Here is a 25,803-nt window from a genome sequence, read left to right on the forward strand (position 1 = left end):
CCAAAATGCTGTTGACTAGAATTTTCTTTTTGGAAAAGACCCAAAGCTCCCATTTGCAGGCAGTAACACAGGTATTACAGTGAATGATTGTGTACTGTACTTATGGCAGAGAGGCAGTAGTAGCCCCCTGTGTCTGATCTGTTGTTACTCCAGCAGGCTCTTATGTCTGAGGCTAAAGTCTATGCGCATCCACCGGATCAGATAAAAGCCCTCACTTTCATCCATTAGGATCTACTTTGTTTATTTCTCTACTAGTGAGTCGCCCATATTCTGAACTGAGACCGGCGGTGTACTACCAGGGAGGCATGTGAGATTTTCCACAGTCAGTCACAAATAGTAACTTTCCATTGCATGGAACCAAGGTCCTTGCTGAGAGATTACTTTGATATACCTTATCTGTCTCTGAGTGCCCTCAATGTTAAATGGCAACAAATTATAGTTCTAGGAAAGGCAGAGGGTATTTAAGTGGGAGGAAAACGTCTTGATCAGAGTGTGGATTGATGGCCATTCATTAGCTCTAGCTTTGTTTACATTTGAGACAACTAGTGTCTATGCATGTGTCCATCTGAAGTTGTTTGCGTGCACACGTGTTAGTTGGTGCATCAATGTCTGGATGCAAGTTGTGCCTGGCCCTGTTGCACAACCTCCCCAGAGACAGATGGTGCACTGTGATCTTCCATTTCCCACACTTGATGAAATCACTGCTCATACAAGATAAGGAGCTGCTGCAGAGGTGACACACATTGCTGTCAACACTCTGGCCACTGCTGTGAGTCAAGCAAATATTAACTCAGGAATAAGTCGGATTGTCACAGATCACAGTAAACAGAGAAATTTAAAAAGAAGCACAAGCAAACCCACATCAAAACCACATTTGTTTCCTCGTGCATGCAGTGTATCCATAAACTCCCACAGATGATGGTGTGGTTAACAACATTTAGGCAATCCCATAAGGAGGGGAATGAAAGGGACAAATAGCAGTTCAGCATTCAGATTTTTTTTCCTCTGTGGTTCCAGATGAGTCAGGACCTGCTGAACCTGAGATAAGGCTGAAGAATGGAGAAAAGCCTGGAGACTGGCACATGTTGGAGCAAGACCAGAGCTGAAGCCGGGTCAGAGGCATCGTCTGGGGCTTCGGCTGGGGGTAGTGTATAGGGTACTGGGGCCGGTGCTGCATCAGACGACACTTTGCATGTAGACGTTTTATGAACTCTAACTCGGTTGCCAAAATATTTCACATTTATGAGCACAAGATTTGTGCTAAGTATAATAAAACAAATATTATTACACACATCAGAATCTATTACTGATTTCGGTTAGGCATATGGCTCAGGTTTAGCCATTACCACAGTAAAGGCTGGCAGACTTCCAATACTTCCATGTGATTGTGTTATGCTTGTGAAGGGGAAACAGGCAAACACTTTCCCCCTAAGGTAAACTCATGGGCTTAATGCGTAACATACAACACAATAAAGTAAATCTATATCATTCACAGTGTTGTCTACATATAAATTGTCTATGTTATGTTGAAGTATGCTAACCACATATTTACACAGAAGCAACAGGCTATAGCATAGCATGAGTATGTCCTCAAAATACCATGGAAATGAGTACATGTGACCTAACGTGAGGTTTCAGCCTGCCAAAGATAAATAAATTGTGTCTTGTGTGATTGCAATTTTTTCTTTTTTTTAGGGGGGGGGGGGGGCCATGACCCACAGAAAGAAGTGTCTAGAACCTCAGCAGAGTAACCTAATATAGAAATCCAAGGTTTTACAATCTGTAAAGAGTTAGGAGGCGGCGGAGAAGAGGATTTACAAATGGTTCTGGGCACATTTCCCACAAAGGCGGGAATTCCATCCCACTTCACCAATCTGGAGATGTTTACCTACAAAATGTCGAAGCATGATGCAGTGTCTATGTGCCAGTGTCAGCGTGTGTGTGTGTGTGAGTGTGTGTTTACAAGTGTGTGTGCGTGTGTGTGTGGTCAAAGGGGACCCTCGGCTCTCGTGACTCTGGCTGGGGATAGGAGCAGGGGGTGGGGAAGATCCTATCAGGCCCTGATTTCTGTGGTTATGATGACATCCAGATAATAGCAGACACACACACAGACACATGCGCACACAATAGATACACACTCACAAGCATCGCCTCTGCTCTGAGCCCACCACCACTGGCCTCTCACACACACGCGCGCACACACCGAAACACAGACACACACACCAGAGCCTGAAAATTACAGCTTAGCATGCAAGCGTTGAGCAGATGGGTTGCCTAATGACTGTTGTGTACAGTGCAAAGGGAGTGTGCTGCTTTCCCATTACACGTCCCCCTCACATCTCGCTAGACCCCAAAGCACAGGTCTGGCTTTCATTTACTTTATGTCTTAACTGGCACTAGCATGACATATGTAAGTTGCAGGTGGTCAGACTATGAAAAAAAAAGAATGAAAACATTTTGAAGACTGCTCTGCACTTGCTTTTTTTTTTTTTGCAGGAGTGGAGGGGGAATCATCACTTGTCAAATGTGATGTGAAGTTTCTTATTTATGAAACTGAATCACGTGATTAAGTAACATCATCTACTTGTTTCCTTTGTCTTTATACCTATTTGTTTCAAATGCAGCATAACGTGATGAAAGTCTTTTATAGTCAAAATGTCTACAAACAACAATCCTTTTAAAAGAGGAGGCTTTAAATGACATCAGTGTGTTAGCGTGAGAGTCAGGGGTAGACTGCTGAGGATCTGTCATGATTCCTGTCAAGGGATGATTATTTTAAGATGATCTCATTTAATGATCTAATATTTTAAAAGATATTGCCCTGCTCTCCTATCATTAAAGGGGGATAATTTGCCTCTTAAAAAATCAACCTGGGCTCCTTTCCTTCTCTTTGGAGCATGCTTGGACAATATCCTTGTGCATCTGAGGTTTTCCAGAGAATATAATCAATTGAAATTGGAAACATTCAGAAATGCTCCATTTTTAAAGCTAACACAAAGAGACAAGACTAAATTGACCAGTACTGAACACTATGATTTATTCTTTGAACAGCAAAGCAGTCTCATCCTGTAAAGTATTCACCATGTTTGTACATTTTATTCCTTTTCAACTCCACTATGACAGATAATTTTAAATAAAATAACTGACTTGAAATCAAGTGTTGCACAGGAATTACAAAATATTCTACAGTTATTGTATCCTGGTAATGCAGCCTTTCAGTTTAATGATGACATCCTGCTTTGTTTTGTCACAGATATAATACACATAAAGTGAGCAAATGTCCACAAACATTAAAACTTTGTAGAACTTTCCCCTCTCTGAACTTGGCTACCCACCAATATAAGTCGAATTTTCTAGACAATGACACAAAAATGTATTAATCTAATGCAGATGTAATTTTGTTTTAGTTATAGTTGGGGATATGAGAAATGTTTTTTGGTCGTATGCTTTTGTTTTTCTTGTGCAATTTTTATTGTTTAGCCTGTTAGGGTAGCAGCTAATTGGGATCCAAATGACCAAAAATGTTTAAAAAAAAAAAAAAAGTTTATGCACTCCCAAGTAAGTCATTCCCTCTAGTTTTTTAAACTCATTATCATGCCTGTTTACCTTAATGTTTTTCTATTTTTTGTTTAAAGAATTATTTATTTTTTATTTTATTATTATAAAATACAGACAAAAGTTATTTTATTTTTCCAGCTGGGGCCTTAAAGAAATAGGCACAGTAATAAACAAGCTGTGAAACATGCACATACATGCACCAGCAATTCCAAAACACAGTGCAGAGCATCAGTGTTCATTTCCACTAATATCACTAATGATTGACATATTTATATAAAATACATGCTGTAACAACCAAAATATGTTAATAGCTGTTTAAAAAAGGGATCAGTTGACTGACATGGTCGCAATGACACCATCTGACCTGTTTCCCACACAATACTTGCAGACAAGCACATTCATAGAGCCAAACCCATTACAATGCACATTAAGAAAGGCACACATCAGGTCACACTCACAGACCTCCATTTACACACACCTACAGTCTCTTTTTTACTGGCTGCTTTTAAGAGGCATCAATTAGCAGCTTGCTCAGAGCCATTTGAGAGTGTGATTGATGTTGTCTTCATGTGCGTGACCCATCTTTATGCATGTTCAGGGGCTGCGTGTGGAAGAGACAATGGGGGGGAAAGGCATGTCTGACGGCTTGACTATACCTAATCCGCTGTTGCATGCAAAAGGTGGTGTGTCAGACAGCCATGAAGGTAACTTCAGATGGACAAACGGTCTCTCTGAATTACATCACTTTGTGAGGATGCCTTTGTTTCTGTGAAACCAAACACATCCACATGAATGACATGGTGAACTGGCTGTAATTGAGATGTCAGCGCAGGAAGGCACATTGAACTTCTGTTAGTCTCAATTTCTTCCCTTCTCGCACGACATCTCATCCATGATACCTCCCTTCCCCATTCTCCTCTCTCGCCCCCTCCATCTTCATCCTCATCACTCTGTCTCTCTGTGAGGCACAGCACTGTGATATCCTATACAGTGTGCACTTTTGACCAACGGTCCTGTATAATGGTTTTCAGACTCTTCAAGGTGGCCTGAATCTGTGCCAGAGCTGAAAATGGAAAGCAAACACGAGTCCACCACCCTCTGTTCCTACTTAGCTCCAGTGTAAGCTGATTATTCAGGTTCTTAGAAATTTCTGTCATGCTTTTTCATGTGAGATTCCCATCCCTCAATGGCTATACTTACAGAGCGTGAGTTTGTTTTATTACCGCCTGTCTTTATGTAATACAGTCAGCTATGGAAGAATCAGCCATTAGTTTCAGGAAGAGGGACTTGCACCAAAAATTGTGCTAAAATACTTATTTGTGAAACCTCTACATATGTGAGCCAGGTCTGTATGATGAAGTTAACTGTTACAGGTTATGTGTGGATAAATTGTGTTGTCCACACTCTCACATGCAGCATTCTATGTGCTTTAAACCAGCTCATTTTACATCCCATGGCTCCCTCTGACCACAGAACTATATTTACTCTACCAGCCTCCTTTTTTTCTAGTCTTACAATTGTTGTGGTTTTGGAGCTGCCCGAGCTTTGTCCAGCAATCCACAGTTCCACCATGGTGTTACAACTGGACAACAGAAAAAGTGAAATTAAATATTATAATCCCTTGGTGATGTCTTTCATTGCTTTGGAAATGGCTATGTAAACATCCAATATCTCAATCAGATCAATGACTCATTATCCATGTGAGGTCCTGGTGGTCATGGAATCACTACACATCTGGGGCTATTTTCTATGAATTCATGCCAGAGTGTGGATGTCTGGGCAAAGCCTGAGCTCTCAGGTTTGTTGATGTCTCCACCAAAGTTGATGTGAAACATCTAAGCCTAAGTAAAAAAAAAAAAACATCCTGCAGCATGACTGTAAAGGAGAAATATTATGAATCACTTTTGTTTCACTTGGTTGACAACAAATATTTCTAGTCACTGATTATGTACTCGGTTCATTTGTTATTTTTATGGGGTTTTGTTTGTTTGTTTGTTTGTTTTTATTTTTTATTAAGCAATTGTATCACACGGTTGCACATCTGTATCACATTTCAAAACACTGGAAGGATTCTAAGATTAATTGTAGGATCAGTCCACTGCTGTTCTCAGTACAAAACTAGACCTATAAACACACCATTTATAAGGTTAATAGCTCAGCAACAGAATTGTTGCATCGTGATTGTTTTTGTTTGTTTTATGGCCATTGTGTGTCTGTTATACAGCTTTCAATAGAGACAGAAAAGGAAAGGATGGGGGGAGGTGAATAGCTCATAACAAAGGTCTGGAGGATTCAGAGATGAGCTGGACACATTGTGGTATGACCACCGGGCACACCTGCATCATGGTTATTTGTATGGATTACAAGGCCTCTCTGTATTTTTTTTTTTTTATCTTGGAATTAGCATAACGTACACCATGACTCTTCTGACAATTACACTTTTAGTCACCAGTGAGGGGAGCTGCAAAGCTAAAAGCTACTGATTCAGTACACTCAGAACAATGCTTCCACAAGCTGAATTGCCAGTTTCTTTCAAATCTCTTAAATTTTTCATGATCTTTGACTAATCATGTCAGTGATTTGACAACTCAAACAAAAAGATGACACTGCTGCTGTCCAAGAACATGCAAAGCACCCTACTGAGATGGATTCAAGAGACAGCTTTCTTAAAACCTCTGCAGGTTTTGCAACATCACTGTAATGTTCTCTGCTACGCTTCTCTGCTCAGAATAAGCTACTCTGCCCTTTGGTACAGCTGAGTGGTGTGACCACGCCGAAGTCACACAGCAGAAACTATATTGATGAGCTCTGAAACTGGTTAATGCACGCATTCCATGTTACAGGATTTCACAGTCCATAAACTGGGGAGTATTTAATCTCCAGAATGTGAACTGGTGTGTCCAATTGCTGAGTAAGATCAGCAGCGGGCTGGAGAGAGAAAATATAACTCTCTGGGCTTGCACGAATCGTGTAATTTTAAAGACCAGATAGAGCCAGAATTTTGAAGCACGCACAGTGAATCCGAGAAGTTTTCTTTTTTCTAAACCAAAGATTCACATTATGTCAGCAAAGAAATCTCTTCATGAAGCGCATATTAAAACTTGTCTATTTACATTTTTGAGAATGTCATGCATAGAAAGTTACAATTTTATATAAAAGGCGAAATAAAGAAAAAGAAAATTGCATGCTAGACCTTTTATGTGACCACTTTCCTTTTCTGCATGCATGCCATCAATATGTGCTTTTGTGGGGTTCCACACAGACCATCCTATACCTCACTCACCCCCAGCTGTATAGGTGTGAGGTGTGTGTCGTAGTGTGACGGGAGCTGAGCAGGCGTTTCTACAGTCCTAAGAAGTGATGAGGCCAGTAAATCTGCACTGAGGGGTGGTCCCTGAGCCTGCCCAGGCCTTGGCAGGACCCCTGGGCCCAAATTGAAAGCAGACGTGTTTGGAGTTCATTCTCTGAGTTACTACTGTTCAATTGTGATTTACAAGAGTGTCTGAGATATGGAAATCTCTCACGCAACTCAAGATATGGGCTGAGTGAAAGCACATTGTGAAACAGGCCCCTCCGCCCTGTGGGAAGGACTAATCTGTAAACTCATGCTATCCCTCCATTTGGACAGGACTGTTTATTCAGTGTTTTCATCCTTTCAGCCTGTCATCTTCTCAAATAGGGGAACAATGTCTTCTTTGGCTAATGGGAAAAGCATGCCAGAAAGACAGGCAATTCAGACTTTTCTACTAGGGGTACAAGGCTGAAATAATTTCGGGGGAGTGGGGTGTCAGTGGGGAAAGGGGGCTAACCGTTACTATCCTCTACCAATACGTAACATAAGATAGTATCTTCTCTGTTAACAAAATCATGAAAATTATTTAGTAATTAAAATGTCAGTGCTTTCAACTGAATTCATGATAAGGGTTTTACACCTCCTGCACTCCTGGTAAAACGTCCATGACCACACACTTTACACAGTAAAATGTTTATATTTGTTCATCTGGGCACTTTTTTCCAAAGCCACATATAAGCGATGTACAGTCCAGCCAACATTAGTGCTGCCTTAATCGACAATTTCATTCACATTCGCAAAATTAAAAGGACATGCATACATTTCTAAACACTGCAGAATTACTGACCAGGTGAGCCACATAAACAGCAAATTTCAACACAACCAGAATGAACGTCACTACAATCTTTGTTTCAAAAAATAATTTCAATTAATTTCAATGACCCTCCACAGTGGAAAGGTAAAAAACTGTGATAAAGATGCATAAAGCAAAGCTGCAAGTGCAACAATCCCTTCTCACCTTTTACAGTTCAATTTTACGTCTGAATATCATGCACATTTAACTGGAAATTTCTTTTTAAAAAACACTAATTACGTAGTTCATAATTCAGTAAGTGTTTTAATATTTCACTCATAATGTTTACTGTTTTCAGTATGCGTGCTTTGTTACTAAGCAAAATGGCAGTTAAGTAAATGTTTCAAGTGTTTTTTATGACTAATTCCCTACAACAGATGTCGCAGGTAAACAGAAACACATGCTGCCCTTGTAGGTTTAGTAGACTGCTTTGTTCAAGCAGATGACAGCAGCACACCTTTGGTTATAAACCAGGCCAGTTCAGGACATAACTGTTCACAAAAGTTATTTCCTCTGGCCTGTGTCCTGGCCTCTTGCATGCATGTTGTCTCAAACGGGTCTCTGTTGGACTCACACACCCAAACACATATACACATTCACAACACGCACCAGGCTCCTTCCTCCAGACAACACCTGCTCTCTACACGAACAACTACTGTTCATCTGTCTCTGTCTAGCTGCAAAACTCTGCTCCCCTCATGGCAAGTCTAGGCTTCCGCGGTGATAGAGGACTTTAATGAAACACTAAGAAACTCTGACCTGTGACCTTGCAAGAATAATGCTCAGCCAGTGACGCTGAGCAGTGCGAGATGAAGGTCATGGCTGATAAAAAAAGGCAGATGGAATTACAGACAAGAGAAATGGAGGAAAACCTGGTGTGATGCCATAATATAGATCATCATCTAATCACAGAGCAAGCTCGAGGCCAGTCACACGAGGCAGACGCAGAAACTTCCTGGCGAGTTAGCTGCTATCAGGAATTCATAGGAGTAATGTGTCTGTTCTCCTTCCAGCATCAGCTCCTGTTCTCCAGCTCTGCTCTGCTTCTCCCACCCGCACCATTAAAAAGACATCCATCCTGACAATGAGACAGAGAAGGAGGCACAGCAGAGATTGAAAGGCACTGTTATCTAAAAGCCACAGACAGCGGTGCTTTACTTGTCAAAAATAAAACCACATGGATACATCACACGGACATAAACACACTCGAACACATTTGCAGATTGACTTACACATGACATCTACAGAGATGATCCAGTTAGACAAACACTCATGAATGATGACTAACTTGTAGATGCAAATAAACGTGTAAATACCACAGAGATTATGTTCAGTGTTGAAAGCAATAGATGTAAACTTGATCAAATATATTTGTTTTGCTCCATGTTTTGAGAAATCCTTGCATCTAAACTCCCAGTTGTGTATTCAATCTGTGTGTGTGTGTGTGTGTGTGTGTGTGTGTGTGTGTGTGTGTGTGTGTATGTGTGTGTGTGTGTGTGTGTGTGTGTGTGTGTGTGTGTGTGTGTGTGTGTGTGTACTCACGAATCCATGAACTTGTCAGCCTTTTGTAATGAGGGTTATGAAAATAAAACACAAAATACTGGCTCTCGTTAACTTCTATCATAACACATGACACAGACATTCCTCTCAGAAGCCAATGAACAGTTGAGTGACTCAGTGTTATGGTTATGGCTCCACTAAAGCCAGTAGCTATGAGAAGATTAAGGAGGACTTCAGATGGATCCAAAACGAGCTCTGCCCCAGAAAGAATTTTATTTGGCCTTTCACTTGAGGGAGATTAATTCTGATCATGAGTCCTTTTTATCTGGTTATTATTTTCACTAATTATCATTACGGATACAGAAGTGAAGGACAGCTGATTAGTGTGTCTGTGTGTGTGTGTCTTATGACTGACCGGAGGTGTCTCCACTCACCGCCTCCCTTGCTGGCCTCTCCTGCTGTCTGTATGTCTGTAACAACTCCAAACCACACCACAACTCAAGTGTTCCATACAAGGGATTCACAGAGCATTCACTTTCTTTGTTTTTTTTATTTTTTTTTTGGGAGGGGGGGCATTCATTCTTTGGGTTTTTTTGTTAAGTGAATTTACTTTCAGGGCACACATTTTATTTTTGGATTTTAAAACTTCTCACACATGTTGCCCGGTAGTAAATCAGTAAAGTATATTATTGTGAATACAGTAGATACTTATCAGGATTCTGGAAGCTGATTGTAAACAACAATTTGCTCTGTAACACCAAGACCCATCAAGACCGATCACTAAAAATGTGCTTCTTACAGGATCATTTTTTTCCCATGGTACAAAGTGCCTGGTATCAATTGTGTTTTGTGATGAAAGAGATTAAAATATTAGAGCAGGCAGTTCCTGTCAACATTGTTCAGCTAGCGCAGTCTTGGGCAAATTCCAATAACTTCACCTGTTTTCTACTGAGAAGGCTGCTAGCATATAAATGTTAGCATTATGCTAATGCCACAGCAGAGCCTAGATACAGCTATGGCTGACAAAGTGTAGCTGAAGCTGATGGCTGGCCTGACAGTGTACAGCTTAGACCACTGAGCCTGAAATGGTCTTTTATGGACACTGTATAAAGAACAACATGGACTTTTCTCTGTCAACACTCCCAGACCAAACCTAAAAGTTCCCTGTGGAGTCTTTGACCACTAGTAATCAAAATCTAACAGTCTGTCTAACAATCACTCACCTAACAATTTTGTTTTCTGGTTTGTTATAACAGAACGCACAGCTTCTAGCATGGATACGGATGTGAGTTTTACAGTGGTGTATGCTGGCAGTGTAAGTGTAAACAGTGTGCTGGTGGACTTGGTGACAATAACAAGACTGAAAAGGTGAAGCTACAGTGAAATTACAAGGTGCATGGGTTGTCCCTGTTACCAGCCAAATCAGCCACTGTTATCATAAACATCATCCCAGTTCCAAGTCATTGATTAAACCTAACGATTTCATGAAGGCAGCAGCAGTGTTACAGCCTGTCAGTGGGAAACACTATCACAAAGTATTGAAAAAAATCTTCGCCGTCACCTCTGTCAACTTATTTTGCAGCATTATAGAGTGTAGTTCTTGTATAATATTACTTCAGTATCCATGTAGAGAATCAAAACAAGGATTTAGTGAGTCTGACATACTTTCATTTTTTATATCAACATCAATATAATTTAAAAAAATAGAGTTAAACATATGACATTCCTCTGTTATCAGTATTTTTATTTCATGACTTTATCTAAATCAGTATTACAGGGCCAGTATATCTGCGTGTCCTGTCCAGAGGCTCTCCAGATAACAAGGAAGAGATCTGTCTGCCTGTTGTCCTGCACATGTGCTGCAGTAGTCCTGAACAGTGTACGTGAAATATTAATGACACATTCACTTTAAGATCATCACAGTCAATCTGATGATGTGGGCCAGCACAAAAGAGAGAACTCACACCACTGCAGAGTCACTGGCCAGTTTACAGCCATGAAACTAGAAACATAAGACTTAATCTGTCTAGCAGCTTTTTTGTTTTATTCTGGTAGAGTTCCACTTGATGTTGTATTTTCTTTGTGTTGTTCTGTATATTAAATTGAAAACTGTAAATAAAAAAAACTAATAATAATAATAACAAAAAAAAAAAAACAACAGCATTGTTCCCAAGCCCCCCAGCACAACAGCCCTCCTTTTTTACATCCCCACTCTAATGCCAGATTTAAGCCAGGTTCATTAAGTGCCCCATTTAGCTCAGGGAAGCCCCACGCATGGCTCTTTTCATAGAGTTAATATCCATGTTGTGTTTGAATCTCACAATGTTATTATCACTGCACCCTGCTGTTTGAACCCCCCGCCCAACTTTTTATGATTACACTAGAATGTGCTGTACCTTGATGAACCATGGCATTTTATTAGCACGTTATTTGTTAGTCTGTTTTTAAAAGGGGGTTTAACATGTAAAACAACCTGCACTCCAGCTGTATGGCTAGAGAATCACAGACAGATGCTGCTAACGTGACAAAGAGGCAACAGCTAGAAAAAGACGCTGAGGTGAGAAAAACAGGACAGAGAGAGTAATGCAGAGACTCAAAGTAATAATGAGACACTCATCTGGAAGTATTTTGTGTCAAAGAGGAAAGCAACTGTGGTTCTGAAAAAGGCCATGACAGCAATCTGCTAGTGTTATCTGATGTATTAATTTCCGATAATTCTCTAAATAAATGTCTCTTTAGACAAGACATGCCTGCTGGGAGTAGTTATGATCACAATTTATTTGAATTGTCCAGATCTGATACTGAACTTAGCAACAAGTGGTTTTTCAGCAACAATAAAGTCAACAAAACTCATACTGGTAAAAAAAAAAAAAAATAGAAGATATATTCAGCACTTGGCTTTAATGTATGTAACTATCATGTGTCTATTAGCTGCATAACTGTGACTTATATGTAACAAGCTCCTTTTTGAGGCATCATGGCAGATTATCAGAATTATCTTGTTCAAAAGCTAAAATCAGTAAACAGTAGCAGTCTCTTTAATTGTTATCTATGCACAGTGGCGGTTCTACAATGAATTACTCCCTGAGCGAGACCCCCTCCGCCTTGGTTCTGTCTGCATTCTTGACCTCCTCCCGCATCATACTGATGATGACACCCTTTCGGTGGCCAGTTATGGCGATGATGTAGCCTCCCAGCAGTCCAAAGAACAAGTTTAACTTTGGTCTGTTTGACGGGTGCTTCTCAAGGTAACCTGTAAAAACAGAGGAAGAACACTGTATGCATAAACTTGTAATGGTTTACAAGTTATACCATGCATATGCTGGTGGTACATGCTGGGAGATAGTTTAAATTTGGTGTGGAATTTAGCATTCCACAGAAGTGAATTTAGCATTTTATAGTTTTTATTGTTTTTTTCAATAGCTTATTTTCCAATAAACGATTTACTTTAGAGATAATTGTACCGTGAACATTACAGGCTTCACTTTCAGACATGAAGGTTAAAAACTCAGCGGTGCTTCATGTGGACGTGACCGCAGCCATTCAACCTTCCAAGAACTGGCTGAGCAGAGCAAAAGGCCAATAGAAATAACAAATGACATACAATGATCATAAAAAATGTACCTTTTACCACCCACTGTTCTGCTTGTGAAATATGAGCACTGTGTAGAACTTTCACAGACTGTAAGCCGTATGAAAAGTTGCATCAATATAATGTAACATGAACCATATGCACTGATAGATTACACTAGTGTTCTTTTCCATCAATGTGCTCATTTTCCAGAATAACTCCATGTTGTAAAAATCACAGAGGTGCACTTAATGCCAGAGAGCATAACTGAAAAAAGTCTATAGCCATGTTAATGCCTCTCTGAGACTGTGCTTAGGGACAATTTTACATTACATTTTTATTCATTTTGTGCAAAGTGGTGTACAAATGATGTTTAGTCCAAGCCAGAATAGATTGGTCTTTGAGGAAAAAGTGCTTTAACACTCAGTTCCACGCTTCACCTGACAAAAGAGCCACAATATTTGCAGGTGTATGAAGAAATGAAGTAGAGAGGGATAGAGAAAGAGAAGGGGCATTAGGTGAGTAAGTACTCCCAGAAACAGTCGGCCTTCAAGCGATTTTTGAAAACAGAAAGGGATACTGGAGACCGAATCAAGTTTGGCTCATTGCACCACAGAGGAACCACACACAGAGTTTGGATTGAGATTTCCGGCCCATTAACCGAAATGACGCGGGTGCTGTGCTAGTGGCCACTACTGATGTGAACCTAATGCAAGCACCAAAAAGGAGTCAGTGGAATGTGATGAAAAGTGGAGCTGGGGTTGCCTGGTTGAAAACTAGACATTCATATAAAAAGCAGAAATGTAGCTTCAAAATTCAAACTTCAAAACTATAGTCTTTCTCTAAATTTGTGGGAAAATATACCCTTGTAAACATCCTTTTTGATGCAATTTTTGGAAGACTATTCAAGAATCCATTTATTGTTCACCAATAAACCCAACTTCTACATCTCCTGCAGCTCAGACTGTTAAAAACTCAGGTCTGCACAATGTAGACTGGTGTGAGTAATGGAACTGGTTGGCTACGTGGTGGAAATGACACATGGCTACCTGGTCTGACTGTCCCTGCTGAAATACCCTGAACACAAGTGATATTATTCATAAAGCTGAGCCAAAGAAACATATGAGCCAGTCAAACAACCTGAGGGAGAACAGCAGGAGTCAAATCCCGTACGCAAGAAGAGAATATGACATTACATGAGGGGTAACAACAAGGTTCTTGTCCAGAAAGCAGCTGGCATCCTTCCTCCGTGCATTTATGCGTCAAATTATAAATGCAAACAGAATTAGATGTTTCTATGTAAACTAGTTCTGACTCAAAACTCAAAGTGCTTATTTTAGAACATCTTTCTCCTTTAGAGCCACTAAGGCAGAGCATGTTTTTGTAAGTAAGGCCCTGCTTTTTCTGATACATGAGCAGATATGGTGAGCAGTTAAGACTGTGATCCCTAACAGCTGTTCCTGCATTAGATGGGATCAGCATATTCCCCCGACAATGAAGCACAACACCGGTTCACATTCTCTAACAAGGCCGATTACACTGGCCCTAATGCACTGCAACTGCCTGCAACATCATGAAGTGTGCCTGACAACGAATCAATGTGCGCTATACAGAAAAAAAACAAACTGTCACTCAGATAAAGTCTAGGACCAGACGACAGAGGTTTATATTACATTTCAAAAGCAAACAATGCCCTCAGCATGGTGTTAAAATCAGGTGACCGTAAATATTCCATTCAATACACTCAGGTTGCATTCATAAGAAATCCCTGTGGGTAAACACATTTACTGAAGGAGACTAAGGCAACCTCCATCTCACACCTCAGACCAGGCAGAGACAGCGGCAGCGACAACCTGAGCTGTGACCATGTGTCACTTTTAACTGCACTAACACTCAGTGTGTCAGCAGGACCCAGGAAGAAAAGCTTCAAAGAGCAGAGCCGAGTCAGAGTGTTTATGTGTGCGTGTGTGTATGCATGTGTGACACTGTGTATAAGCTTGCAGTGTTAACAGAGTGCTGCAAAGCCTGCTGTCACAGACAAAGCTTCACTATTCCCTTTGTACACTACCTTAAATGGTGAGTAAAGCCTCAACACTTGAAATCTGTTCTTTTAGTGAGACGATATCTAACTTGTGAAAAATGCATTTTTGGACTCATCTGATTTGTATAAAGTTATTTAACAGAAAAAAAGAATCTGAACTACATATATAGGGAGCTAAAGCATATCTTATTTACTGAGATTAAGTTTTTAAACACAAAAATAACACTTTTAATCTCATTCAAATCAATCACATTGATGGTTTGGCTGCATATCACTGAGAGAAGGTGATATTGGTTTTGGAGAGACGTGATACTGGCGGGAAAAGAAGAGCAATCGATATGAATTAAGGATTTTGTTTGTGACCGCTTCCAAGTGAACCGAACATATTTCACTTTTTGAACTGAACTGAACCTTACGAGCAGTTCAACTGTTTGCTGGTATCACAAAAATATGTGTGAAAAAAGTGCACCATTGTGTGTGTGTGTGTGGATATATGTGCGTGTGAGTGTGGGTGTACTGTGTGTGTGTGTGTGTGTGTGTGTGTGTGTGTGTGTGTGTGTGTGTGTGTGTGTGTGTGTGTGTGTGTGTTTGTAAGCTACAGTTATTTATAGTTGGAGCTAATGTTGTGAGGCTTCATCCCTAGAGATCCCCAATTATCATGGAATTTAGAAAGCAAAAGCTAAACCCAAACAGTGCTAAGTATAGATTGACCTTAGACACGATCCACTCTCCCAGCATAATGCAGTCATATCACTAGAAAACAGGGTAAAGAGCACATACACACACATACAGACACAGCGGCTCTTCTCTCTCCAGGAATGCTTTTAGAGTGTTGAGAGCAGACACTGTGTGTAGGCAGATGTCTCGGCAGTAATAGTGGAAACTATCATAAATTCTGGATTCGTGTGCTAACACTCCAAGAGGTTCTTGAGGTATAACAGTGTGATTAATCACAAAGCAATATTCTTGTCCTGAATAGGAGGGATTGGAAACAACTTGCTGAACAGCTGCTTATCTGCTGAGACTTCAGACAATGAAGTGATGTGTGGTGTGATTTGCGTAACAACCTTTTAATTAAAACTTCCCAGAAAGACAAAAATAAACTACTGTAACAATTACATTTTTCTTCACTTATGTCTATGAAAACTAGTAAAGTGAAGGAAAAGTTAGGTTTAAAAAAAGCAGCAATGAAAGCAAGTGACAATAATTTCAATGTGACTTTGTGCTGGATGAAACAGGCTGACACGCAGCAAGGCTCTGAGACTGGTGCTGGAGGTTAGTCTGAATTTGGAGTTGGAATGGGATTTGAGATCACTGTGAGCTTGCATGTTTGCGTGTTTCACTGCAATCATCTAAACCCTCACTGGCTCTCCACTGGCTTCAACAGCATTCAACAGTACATTCAAATATGGGAATCAGTTAAAAGGAGCTGTAAGATTTTAAACGCTGACCTCCACTCGAAAAAACAGCAAATAACTCAGAACAAAAAAGAAAGAAAGACAGAGATAAACAAAGTAGCAAGACAGACTGATGGGAATGAAGGCATACAGTCATTGAGATTTAAAGAGGCTCACTCACGCAGGTCTAGTGGGCCTGCCTCACGGCCACTGCACTTCCTATGCTACTGTAAACTCCAGACAGTGCTGGGCCTTTGATCCTTGAACGGCAGCAGGCAGCCATTCAGGCTATAAAACCAAACTACCTGCACGCACACATACCTGTATGCACGCACGCAGATGCACACACACACACACACACACACAAGAATAAAGTACAAGTCACTCTGGATCACATATATAACATACACACAATGTGTCAACTGAGGTCGCACGTGCAGCTTTCAAGTCTCAGTTTCCAGGAATGCTAGAAAAGCCCTTTGAAGCAGCCTTATCATGCTTTTACTGTGACATTACATTACCCTTCAATTATACTTCCATTGCATTAAATAATGCTACTGCCACTACTAATACGACTACAGCTACTATAAATAATAATCATTATTAATATCATTATTACTATTATAAAGAAAAACACCTAAAAATATAAAAAAAGAAAGAAAGAAACAACTAAAAGTCTCTGCATATGTTTTAAGGAGTAATTTAAAATCTGATACAGTCCTCGGGGAGATCATTTTACAGTCTCTGATGGCAAAAACACTAACAGTAAGAGAATTTTGACAAGCATAACAGGTGACTGCTTTAGCAATGAATGCTTGGGAAAACCAGTTCCTGTAACTAATCCATTCAGAGATTAGAAGCTAATCTGATATTTTGTGAGTCAAAGAAAATGTAAGCCCAAACATCTTTCAAGAACAAAGAGAGAGCACAAAAGCCTAAAATGTTAAAGAGAATTTGAAGGCTGCCTTCCTTGTCTCCCTTTTCCTCGTCGTGTAAGGTAAATGGTGCCGTCCTTAACCTGTGAACCTGGGCCTCTTGTAAAAACTCTACAAAGAGGTACATCTAAGTGTTGCAGTCAACTATTCAAGAGGTGTTACAGCGGCATGCACAGATGCTGTTGGACCTTTCAGCTTCCTACATTTGTACCTTTACATTTTCACTTGACTCAGTTTTCAATTACAGCATCAAGCCGTGCCCCTAGGCATCATTTCCTTGTTCCTACTGACTCAACCCTAGGTGAGTCACTGTTTATCTAATGATACAAACCCTCTATTCTTTCAGCATCCCAGCCTCATACCAAATGCCATGATATGGACAGCATGTGGATGTCTGATGGAATGAGACATAGAGATACTTGTTGGAAATAAGTGGGATATCTCAGTTCCTGACTATAGATATTTGACACATGATGAACTGTTTGTAACTGTGATCTTATTCTTTCAGTTTGACGGCATCATGGTAGGTGAGGGTCAGAACAAAGGAAGACTAGTCATTTTGGTGTCTTGCTGCTCAAATGCACCTGCCAATCTCACTCTCAGTCTTACTCATGAAGAAGATCTGAAGATATTTTCTTCACTTTGTACAGAAGCCAGTCCCTAAAAAAATGTTCCTGACCTCCATGCAACGACCTCACTGTTGTCCGAAAGAGAGATAGACTAGGCTGCCCCTAACTCCTCAGGATATGCCTTCTCCACAGAAGGTGTGTCAGTCAATGCCCTCTCCATGACTCTACCCAGACAGCACAGAGACATAGGCAAAAGTCAGAGCCTTCTATTCTTCAACACACAGATGCATAATGGCAACACTCTTGGGGGACTGGGGGGTTTATTTTATCGCCAAATCCTTCTATGCCTTTCAACTAATGCATCTTTCTAAAAGGACAGAGTTCAGCCCCCATCTAGGAGTTTTGTTCGTTAGTTGATGCTGCCCATTAGGGTGAGGACAGCTGAAGTGACAATCTGAAGTCAAGGATCAGTCCTCCAAGGCTCCCACCTTTGCCTCACAACCAACTGACATGGCACTATAACCCAACACATATCCACACAGGAAGTGAGCCCACATGGAGACCCTGCATTGCTTTGAGCATGACCAGACCCCAAGGGCCCAGTCACTAAGGTCCCGCCTGCAAGCCTCCCTTACAGGCCTGGCTACAGGAGGGGGCCCCAGTTTCCCAGTTCCATGCAAGTTCACTCATTTATGTTGAGGCCAGTTCATAAGGGTCTTGGAATCGCCTTGTCTGGTCCCTCTCTTGGGAGCAATTTGCCTCAGGGGACCCGACCAGGTGCTACCTGCTCCTGACAACATAGCTGCAAAACCCCTCCACCATGAGAGGGTGGCAACAATGGACAATGGTTCTGTAAAATTCTCATAAACCTGTACCTGTTTGGAAAATTATTTTTAATTTGGATTCAATCAACATAGTGGCTACAAAGTACATGAACAATATGTAATGAAATTACATTTCTATTTATATTCAAAATATTCATTTATGAAAATCTAGGATTTTGCTTTAATCTTAAGATCTAGTTCCCTGGTGTTTGTAGTATGGTGGCTGCCTGGAGTGATTTGTTAAGTGATGTTTCCCTAGTCTGTGCATCCAAAAGACCAGAGTGTGAACTGTCTCTGAGGTGATAAAAGGGACAGATGAACAGGCCAGAGTGACACCTAATAGATCAGGTCTTTACGACCACCAGTTTAGAGATGAGAAAGAAACCTACTGCGGCCAGAAGTCCTTCTCTCTCAGGCCTGCAGCCCTGACCTCCCCGGGGGAGAGCGTCATTAGGGCCCATATAAACTTTTGAAGTAGTGAGTCCAATGAAAGGCCAGGTATGTAAGGTAATAAATTGTGACTTTAAATACAAACACGAAAAGTGAAAGAGTGCATGACCCCTGACATGGAGATGACTACTTCTGAGCAGTTATGTCTTCTGTTTTTCTCCCCTTGGATGGATACCTGTCAGCCATAACTTATTACTTCCCACTATTGCACTCAATAAGAATGAGAACTAAAGGGTGTCTTTGAAGTTTTTTTTTACTTGAGTCAATAAATCTTTACCATTGATTCAGTGCAGCTGAGTAAAACCACTAATTAATTGTGACATTTAAAATGATAGGGAAGAAATTCTTCAAAGCTTAGTCATTAGAGCAAATATCTTAACCATCAGTTGGGTGAATGTGAGTCACTGTGAGATCTGTAGCATGCACAGCACAAACCTATTTAAGTGCAATATGTTTCTTGGAAAAGGCAGAGGTTGTAGTAAGTTCTGCAAGAGTGAGTGTGCATGCAAATGTTCTTAAAGTATTTAGGAGTGCATACCAAGGAGAGCCTGGAGTTCTAAGAGTTTATAGCTCCCTCTCATGTCCAGTGGGTGAGTGGCAGCGAGAGGCAGGCAGAGGGTGTTCCTCCATTGCATCTCGGCCAGGGACAGCTGACTGGTTGGGATCTAATTGCTCTCAAGTGAGGTCAGCAGGAGGCATTTATCTAAGCAGAGTGCACAGCGACAGTGGAAGATGCACAGAGTCGGCCTGCCAGAATCAGGGAGACATCCATGGGAATTGACAGCAGCTCCAAGCTCTTGTTTAGTTTTACTGCATTACTGGACTTGGTTTACAACTGAGACTACAGCTGTAGAACTAAAGAGTCTTCAAATTAAAACTCCTGCTGAAAAGGAACACACCTCTGACAACTCCTGTCATCCCTCAGAGCACATGTAAGTCATTAAACTATAAAATATAAACTAATTTTTAACAAGACAAGCAGCATAGTTTGTTTGAATGTACATAATGTATGTATACTGATACAGAGGCGATTATAGACTATAGACTTGTGAAGCAATCCAGCAGCATTTATGCAATATTTCACTGTTCTGGGTCCCACGCCAGGGAGATGTGTGTCTGTCAAAGTATACCACAGAAATTTTGATTTACTGTTGGAAAATGTATAATCCATATTCATATGAACTCAGAAAAACATTTTTGCTTTTTGAATGTTGTTTGAAAATTTATGGGAGCTCTACTTTGGAACTGGGTGAACCATTTAATAATGTTTTTGAAGGTGCTTTAACAAGAATCAAACAGGTCTATGTTATTTTTTTTTTTCCTTTACAGTGACATGGTGTATAACATTTCCTGAACTGGATTATGATGTCCCTTGTTGGACTATGGTCTCAAGAGGATGGAGCAGTCAACGCGCACCGTCACTGAGGACTAAAGAGAGCCATCATCTTTTAACACTGTCACCCGTCTTCTTCAGACCAATCTACACTTTCAGCCAACCCCAGCCACCTTCATAAAGCCTCCTCCACAACCAACCTCTTGCAACATCCCACTAGGACTAGGACTGCCGCAGGAACTGGGACCCGGAGGTCACAACACAAGGGGTCACGAATCAAGGGTCGGGGGGTTGCTGGGCTGAGGGATAGTGCACAGATCTCTATCTCACATTTCAGTATGTTGTTCATTGATCCCCACTGCATTGTATTATAATGCGCAAATGGATGCTGACATGGAACCTTCAAAATCTGTTCCCGGGACTGTACCTGCATGCAATCTTCCTGTTTGGCAGTGTGTGTGTGGTCTACAGTGACTGCACTCCAGAGCAACTTGCCGCCATCATGAACTGCTCCAAACATGAGCGCCACACCAGGAACTACGACTACATGGAGGGAGGAGATGTGCGTATCCGACAGCTGTTCAGCCGCACGCAGTGGTTCCTAACAATTGATGAGAAAGGCAATATCAATGGGACTCAAGATGCCACCGACTGCTACAGTAAGGATGACTCTTTTTGTCTGATTATAATAGCAATGGTTCTCTGCAGGTTCCTCAGCATTTATTAGCAATAAAAAAATTCTAAAATATATCTTCCGAACATGAGACAACTTGAATGAAGGCGGGGACTTGGAATGTGAAATGTTTTAACTCTGCTATGCAGAGTTCAGTTGTGAAATTTTCCACTGAACAAGTAAAGAACCTTTGGCCTGTCAAGCACAGAAGCACGTGGGAGGTGTTATTGTACAGAGTTCTCCACAGTGTAATCACAGTGTTAATGGGTTATATGTCTCTGTTAAAACAGCCAAAGTGACAGAGGTAAAATGAAGCAGGTGGGGGTTTTGGCTTGTCAAACCATAACATCATGTAAACACAGGCTGTAATGAAGTAAACTGAAGGGTCTTTGAGACTGATGGGACTGATGGGCCTCTGCGACCTCGGACTCACACTTGTCAAACTCACATTTGTTTAGCCTGATTTACTCTTCCACGGTGTCAGTTGAAATCTTGGGACAAAGAATTGGCATGAACATTAGAAATGGAAAAATTATGAAAAACAGTATTCACCTACTGATGAACCTATGGTTGGCAGTTGACATCTCACACAGAGGCAGCCACCGTACTGTGTCTGGTCCAAAATTACTGTTCCATTCAAATGAAAGTAAAATTTGTCAAATAATACCTGAAACTGCATGGCTAATTTTGTTTGCTAGCCATGGTAATTGCATTTTAACACTGGAAATTGTTGCTTTAGAGGGAACATTTTTTTCAAGCTACTGTTTTTAGACACTACTGCAAATCTCTGTCATGGTGAGGATGTTTTAAGTAGTTATCATTTCCTCCTATCTGACAGTGCGGCTGTGGCTGGAATGTTGGCTTTGACAGAGAGATGCCTCATGGAAAAGATGCTTGTGCAACAACTGGCAATGAAAGACAGAAAAATTGATACACCCACATGTGGCTGACAATCGCACGCTAAAGGCACACAGAAATTAAACCAATAAGCCTTTGAAAAGACCAGCGTGGGGCAGATATATATGTCATAAATCAGTGATTCATACTTTTTGGGTGTCATGAACAAGATGTCCTGAAAAGCTGATTGCATAAAGGGAACACGAATGGAAGAAACCAAAATGAGAAACTGTATTATTTGTGGCCTCCACATTCTGTGTGCCTCTGCAACAAAAATATTGGCTTACTTCCAGTGAGCTCAATTCTTGAACCACACAACATGTTTTTTCTAACTTTATTATATTTCAAAGGGTTGTTTTGACAAAAAAAAGCCAAATGTCTACAATGCGTATTTTGTTATTTCATTGAAGCTTTTGTACGCACAAAGCATAGAGATCTAAAATGTCACACATTGTAAACACTGATATTGGGCAACATAGACAAAAACAGTTGTGCTGTAGAAACGTTTCTAAAAAAAAAAAAAAAAATGTGTATGTTCTGCTCAGGGGTTTTGCAATACTTTATAGTACAATTTTGTCCTCAACGTTTAAACAAATCCTCAAAAGAAAACAAACCCATGTTACATGTGTGATGTAACATGGGTTTACTCCAACAAAAAAGTAAATGGTAATTACAAACACATGTAGGTTTGTGAAAGACCATGACATAGCTTTATTTGAGTTTAATCAAAATGTGATAATAGTGTCAATAAAAGGTTGTGTTAAGCCACAGCAAAGAGCAGATAAACAGCTTCCATGCAGTCAATCAACAAATTCTAAACCACAGCGTGATGACAAGAAAACAGGGAATTCAAATTACTAGAAATAAATGCCAAACAATAATACAGATAATCTGATAAAGATATGGATTATTTTGTAGCTTTGGTACAGATAAAGTTTGATAAAAGAGAATTTTCAGTTGAAGACAAAGTGAATGTAAGCTATGAACATTAATTTCTACATGTTGTCATATGTTATTGTCTGTATAATTACAAGGCATTTAGCAAGAAGCAGTCAACATTAATCTAAAATGAACTGTTCCTGGAAGGCTGTCTGCAACAGTCAAACTCTGTTCAGAAAAAGCAGAATTAGGGCTTACCCACGAGTTAGTTTGCTTAGCCAGGGGCTGGATCAGCAAGTGATGACAAATCCATTCAAGCTGAGGATAGCCTGAGAGACTATCTGCATCAAAGCCAAAATGTTAACAAAATGTGTGTGTGGAAATGCGTTCCATCTAATACATGTATTATTATGGGAACAGCACTTCCATGCCACAAGCGCATGCTACAAGCTGCTATGCTTCTAAATAAAAACACACTAGTCAAAGCTTCACGCTCAGGCTGAAATCCCTACTCGAGACATGCAATTGAACGTGAATGAAAGGTCAGCTGACTCTGAATGTGTATACGGTGGGTCTACAAATTAAGATTTAACAGCGTCAGTTTGAACTTTGAGACCACCTTCACCTCAAGTCATGATAAATAAAATCAAACAAGGGAAAAGAAAAGCAGGGTTACACAAATATCAGGACACAGTCAAAGGGCAATGATATTAAGTCAAATATCAAGTGCAAGGAGAACACAAACAACATTCCAAGATTGGGAGACTGCCATCTGTTTGTGATCTAGCAAACACTAAAATGCTGCATGCTCAATGTCAGTCTGAGCAGCTTTGATAGACTTCTTCCCTCTTTCCTCTGCCTGTCAAATGAAAGAATTTCTACAATCTGTAAAAATTAACAGCAAGGTTTTTATTTAGTTTAAAAGTCTATGACTTGGACCTGGCTGGTATTTTCATATTTCTGTGTTGCAAGATAATTAATTATCTCCTTAAATTTCAAGGGAGGTGAAAAGCCATACTGTATCATTGTTGCAAATACTGCTCAGGCAAGATCATTTTCTTTGGAGACGTAGAAACAGTCCTGTACCCATGATCTGCATTTCTATTTTTAAATATGTAATTAGTTTCAGCCTTTCAAAATGGCACACTGTGACTTGTTATTCTTGCATTTACCAGTAAAGCACCAAGTCTTAAGATATTACCTTCATTGTGTTTCAGTGCAAAGTCTAGTGTGATTTGCTTCAACAAAATATTTTAATTGCTAATTAAAATTATGCCTCCAGGAGTATTCCCCAGAAATACAGTCTAACATACAATTCGTTCTTAAGTTGCATTATGAAATAATAACAAGATCACAAACCAAAATAGTTAAACATCAATGTTTTTACTCTCCCACAGATTTGAAGAGCGGGCCTAAAATGTAGCGTGCAAAGCACATGCAAGGAGGTAGTTTTCTCAATCCCAGGAGAGAGAGGCCTAATCTGTCTCCCATATGTGCTATGGCATAGGTTGTGGTTTGTGTAATGGCCACCCAGGCCAGTTAACAAGGCTTGAATAAAGCCAGAGAGACCACAGACTGATTAACTACAGGAACTTCCATCCCGTTTGTTAATGAAGATGAATGTTGAGAGCAGTGTGGCGCTGGAGTGAAGGCTGGATGTTGATAGTGTCTTATCTGTCCTGTAATATGTCTCATTTTCCTAACTGTGTGAATGTCTGGCAGGTATCCTGGAGATCAGGACAGTGTCTGAGGGGGGCATACTGGCCATCAAAGGTGTGAAGAGTCAGCGTTACATCTCTATGAGCAAGGCTGGAGTGCTGCAAGGCATGGTAATATTTTTCTCAGTGAGAAAAATCATACGCTATTTTCAGCAAATTGACAATCAAGCAGAAATAAAACAGGCAACCCTAACCCTGCAAAATATCCATTTGAATATCCAAGACCAAGAAATGATATTAATGCTTTTATGTCTTTCCATTACAGGATACCTACAATGAAAACTGCAACTTCAAGGAGGTTTTCCTAGAAAACTACTTCAATGCTTACTCCTCTGTAAAGTGGACTAAAAATGGCAAAGAAATGTTCATAGCCCTCTCTCAGAAGGGAAGGCCAATGCGAGGGAAGAAGACCAGGAGGGAGCATATCGCATCTCACTTCATCCCTATGAAATGCAGGGAGGAGGAGAGGAGGGTGGACTGAAAAAGCAGAGGACTAAGTCACAAATTGTGTATGATTTCAATCACATATTATATATGTTAACAGACACATGTAAGCTCATTACCAACATCACACTCCACTCTCCTCAAAGCTGTAGATTAGTTGTGTAATGTTCGATATTATGTTGTCATTTTCATACGAGAAAACAACAGATATAAGATGGGCACATTGAAGTATTTCAAACATCCTCAAATATGATGCAGAAACAAGAAAATACGGAAATATTTGGAATAGCTTAAAGCAGTGGTACACAAACTGTAAAACCACTAAAGTCTACTCAATGTTATTGTTATTTTGAGTTAAATATTATATTTCCTTATAAAACAGTTAAGTGTTTTCTTATAAAACAGTAAAATATATTACGCACAGTCAGGACTGTATCCTTTTACAAAGATGATCTACACCCAGCCAGATGAGGAGACCTGTGTGATCAACATAAAGGTCCAGAAGAGAGATTTGGCTTGACTTAGATGTGCTGAAGCAAGCTGGACTTGTCTTTTTTAACGGTACAAGTGCTCAGAGCACACAAAACAGAGGCACAATAAATACGATTACGACAGCATGTTCGGTGAAATTAGAGTATGTAGGACGATCTGTTTGTGGATGACCTGTTTTGATCTGTCTGTACTTCCTGCATTGAAAACCAGACCCTGGTCAAATGCATTGTAGCTGCTCACTGACTCCCTCTTCATTATCAAGGTGTAATTTTGAAATGCTAAAATATTCTGCTGCTGCTGAAGAGATATCCAGATTAAAATACAAAGTGAACAACATAATAAATGTGTACGCTACGCAGTCTCTTTCCATCAGAGTT

At 40.3% G+C, this 25,803-nt stretch overlaps 1 protein-coding gene across 1 annotated transcript; it reads left to right on the forward strand.

The window, feature by feature from the left end:
• Nucleotides 1-19,750: 19,750 nt before the first annotated feature.
• Nucleotides 19,751-25,803, forward strand: fgf7 (fibroblast growth factor 7). The gene is made up of 4 exons (XM_041065656.1): nt 19,751-19,922; nt 20,320-20,982; nt 24,495-24,601; nt 24,756-25,803. The coding sequence occupies exons 2-4, from the start codon at nt 20,697-20,699 to the stop codon at nt 24,969-24,971; spliced, it is 609 nt and encodes a 202-aa protein (XP_040921590.1). The 5' UTR covers nt 19,751-19,922; nt 20,320-20,696; the 3' UTR covers nt 24,972-25,803.

This window comes from Toxotes jaculatrix, chromosome 1 (genome assembly GCF_017976425.1).
Source record: "Toxotes jaculatrix isolate fToxJac2 chromosome 1, fToxJac2.pri, whole genome shotgun sequence".
Lineage (NCBI taxonomy): Eukaryota > Metazoa > Chordata > Actinopteri > Toxotidae > Toxotes > Toxotes jaculatrix.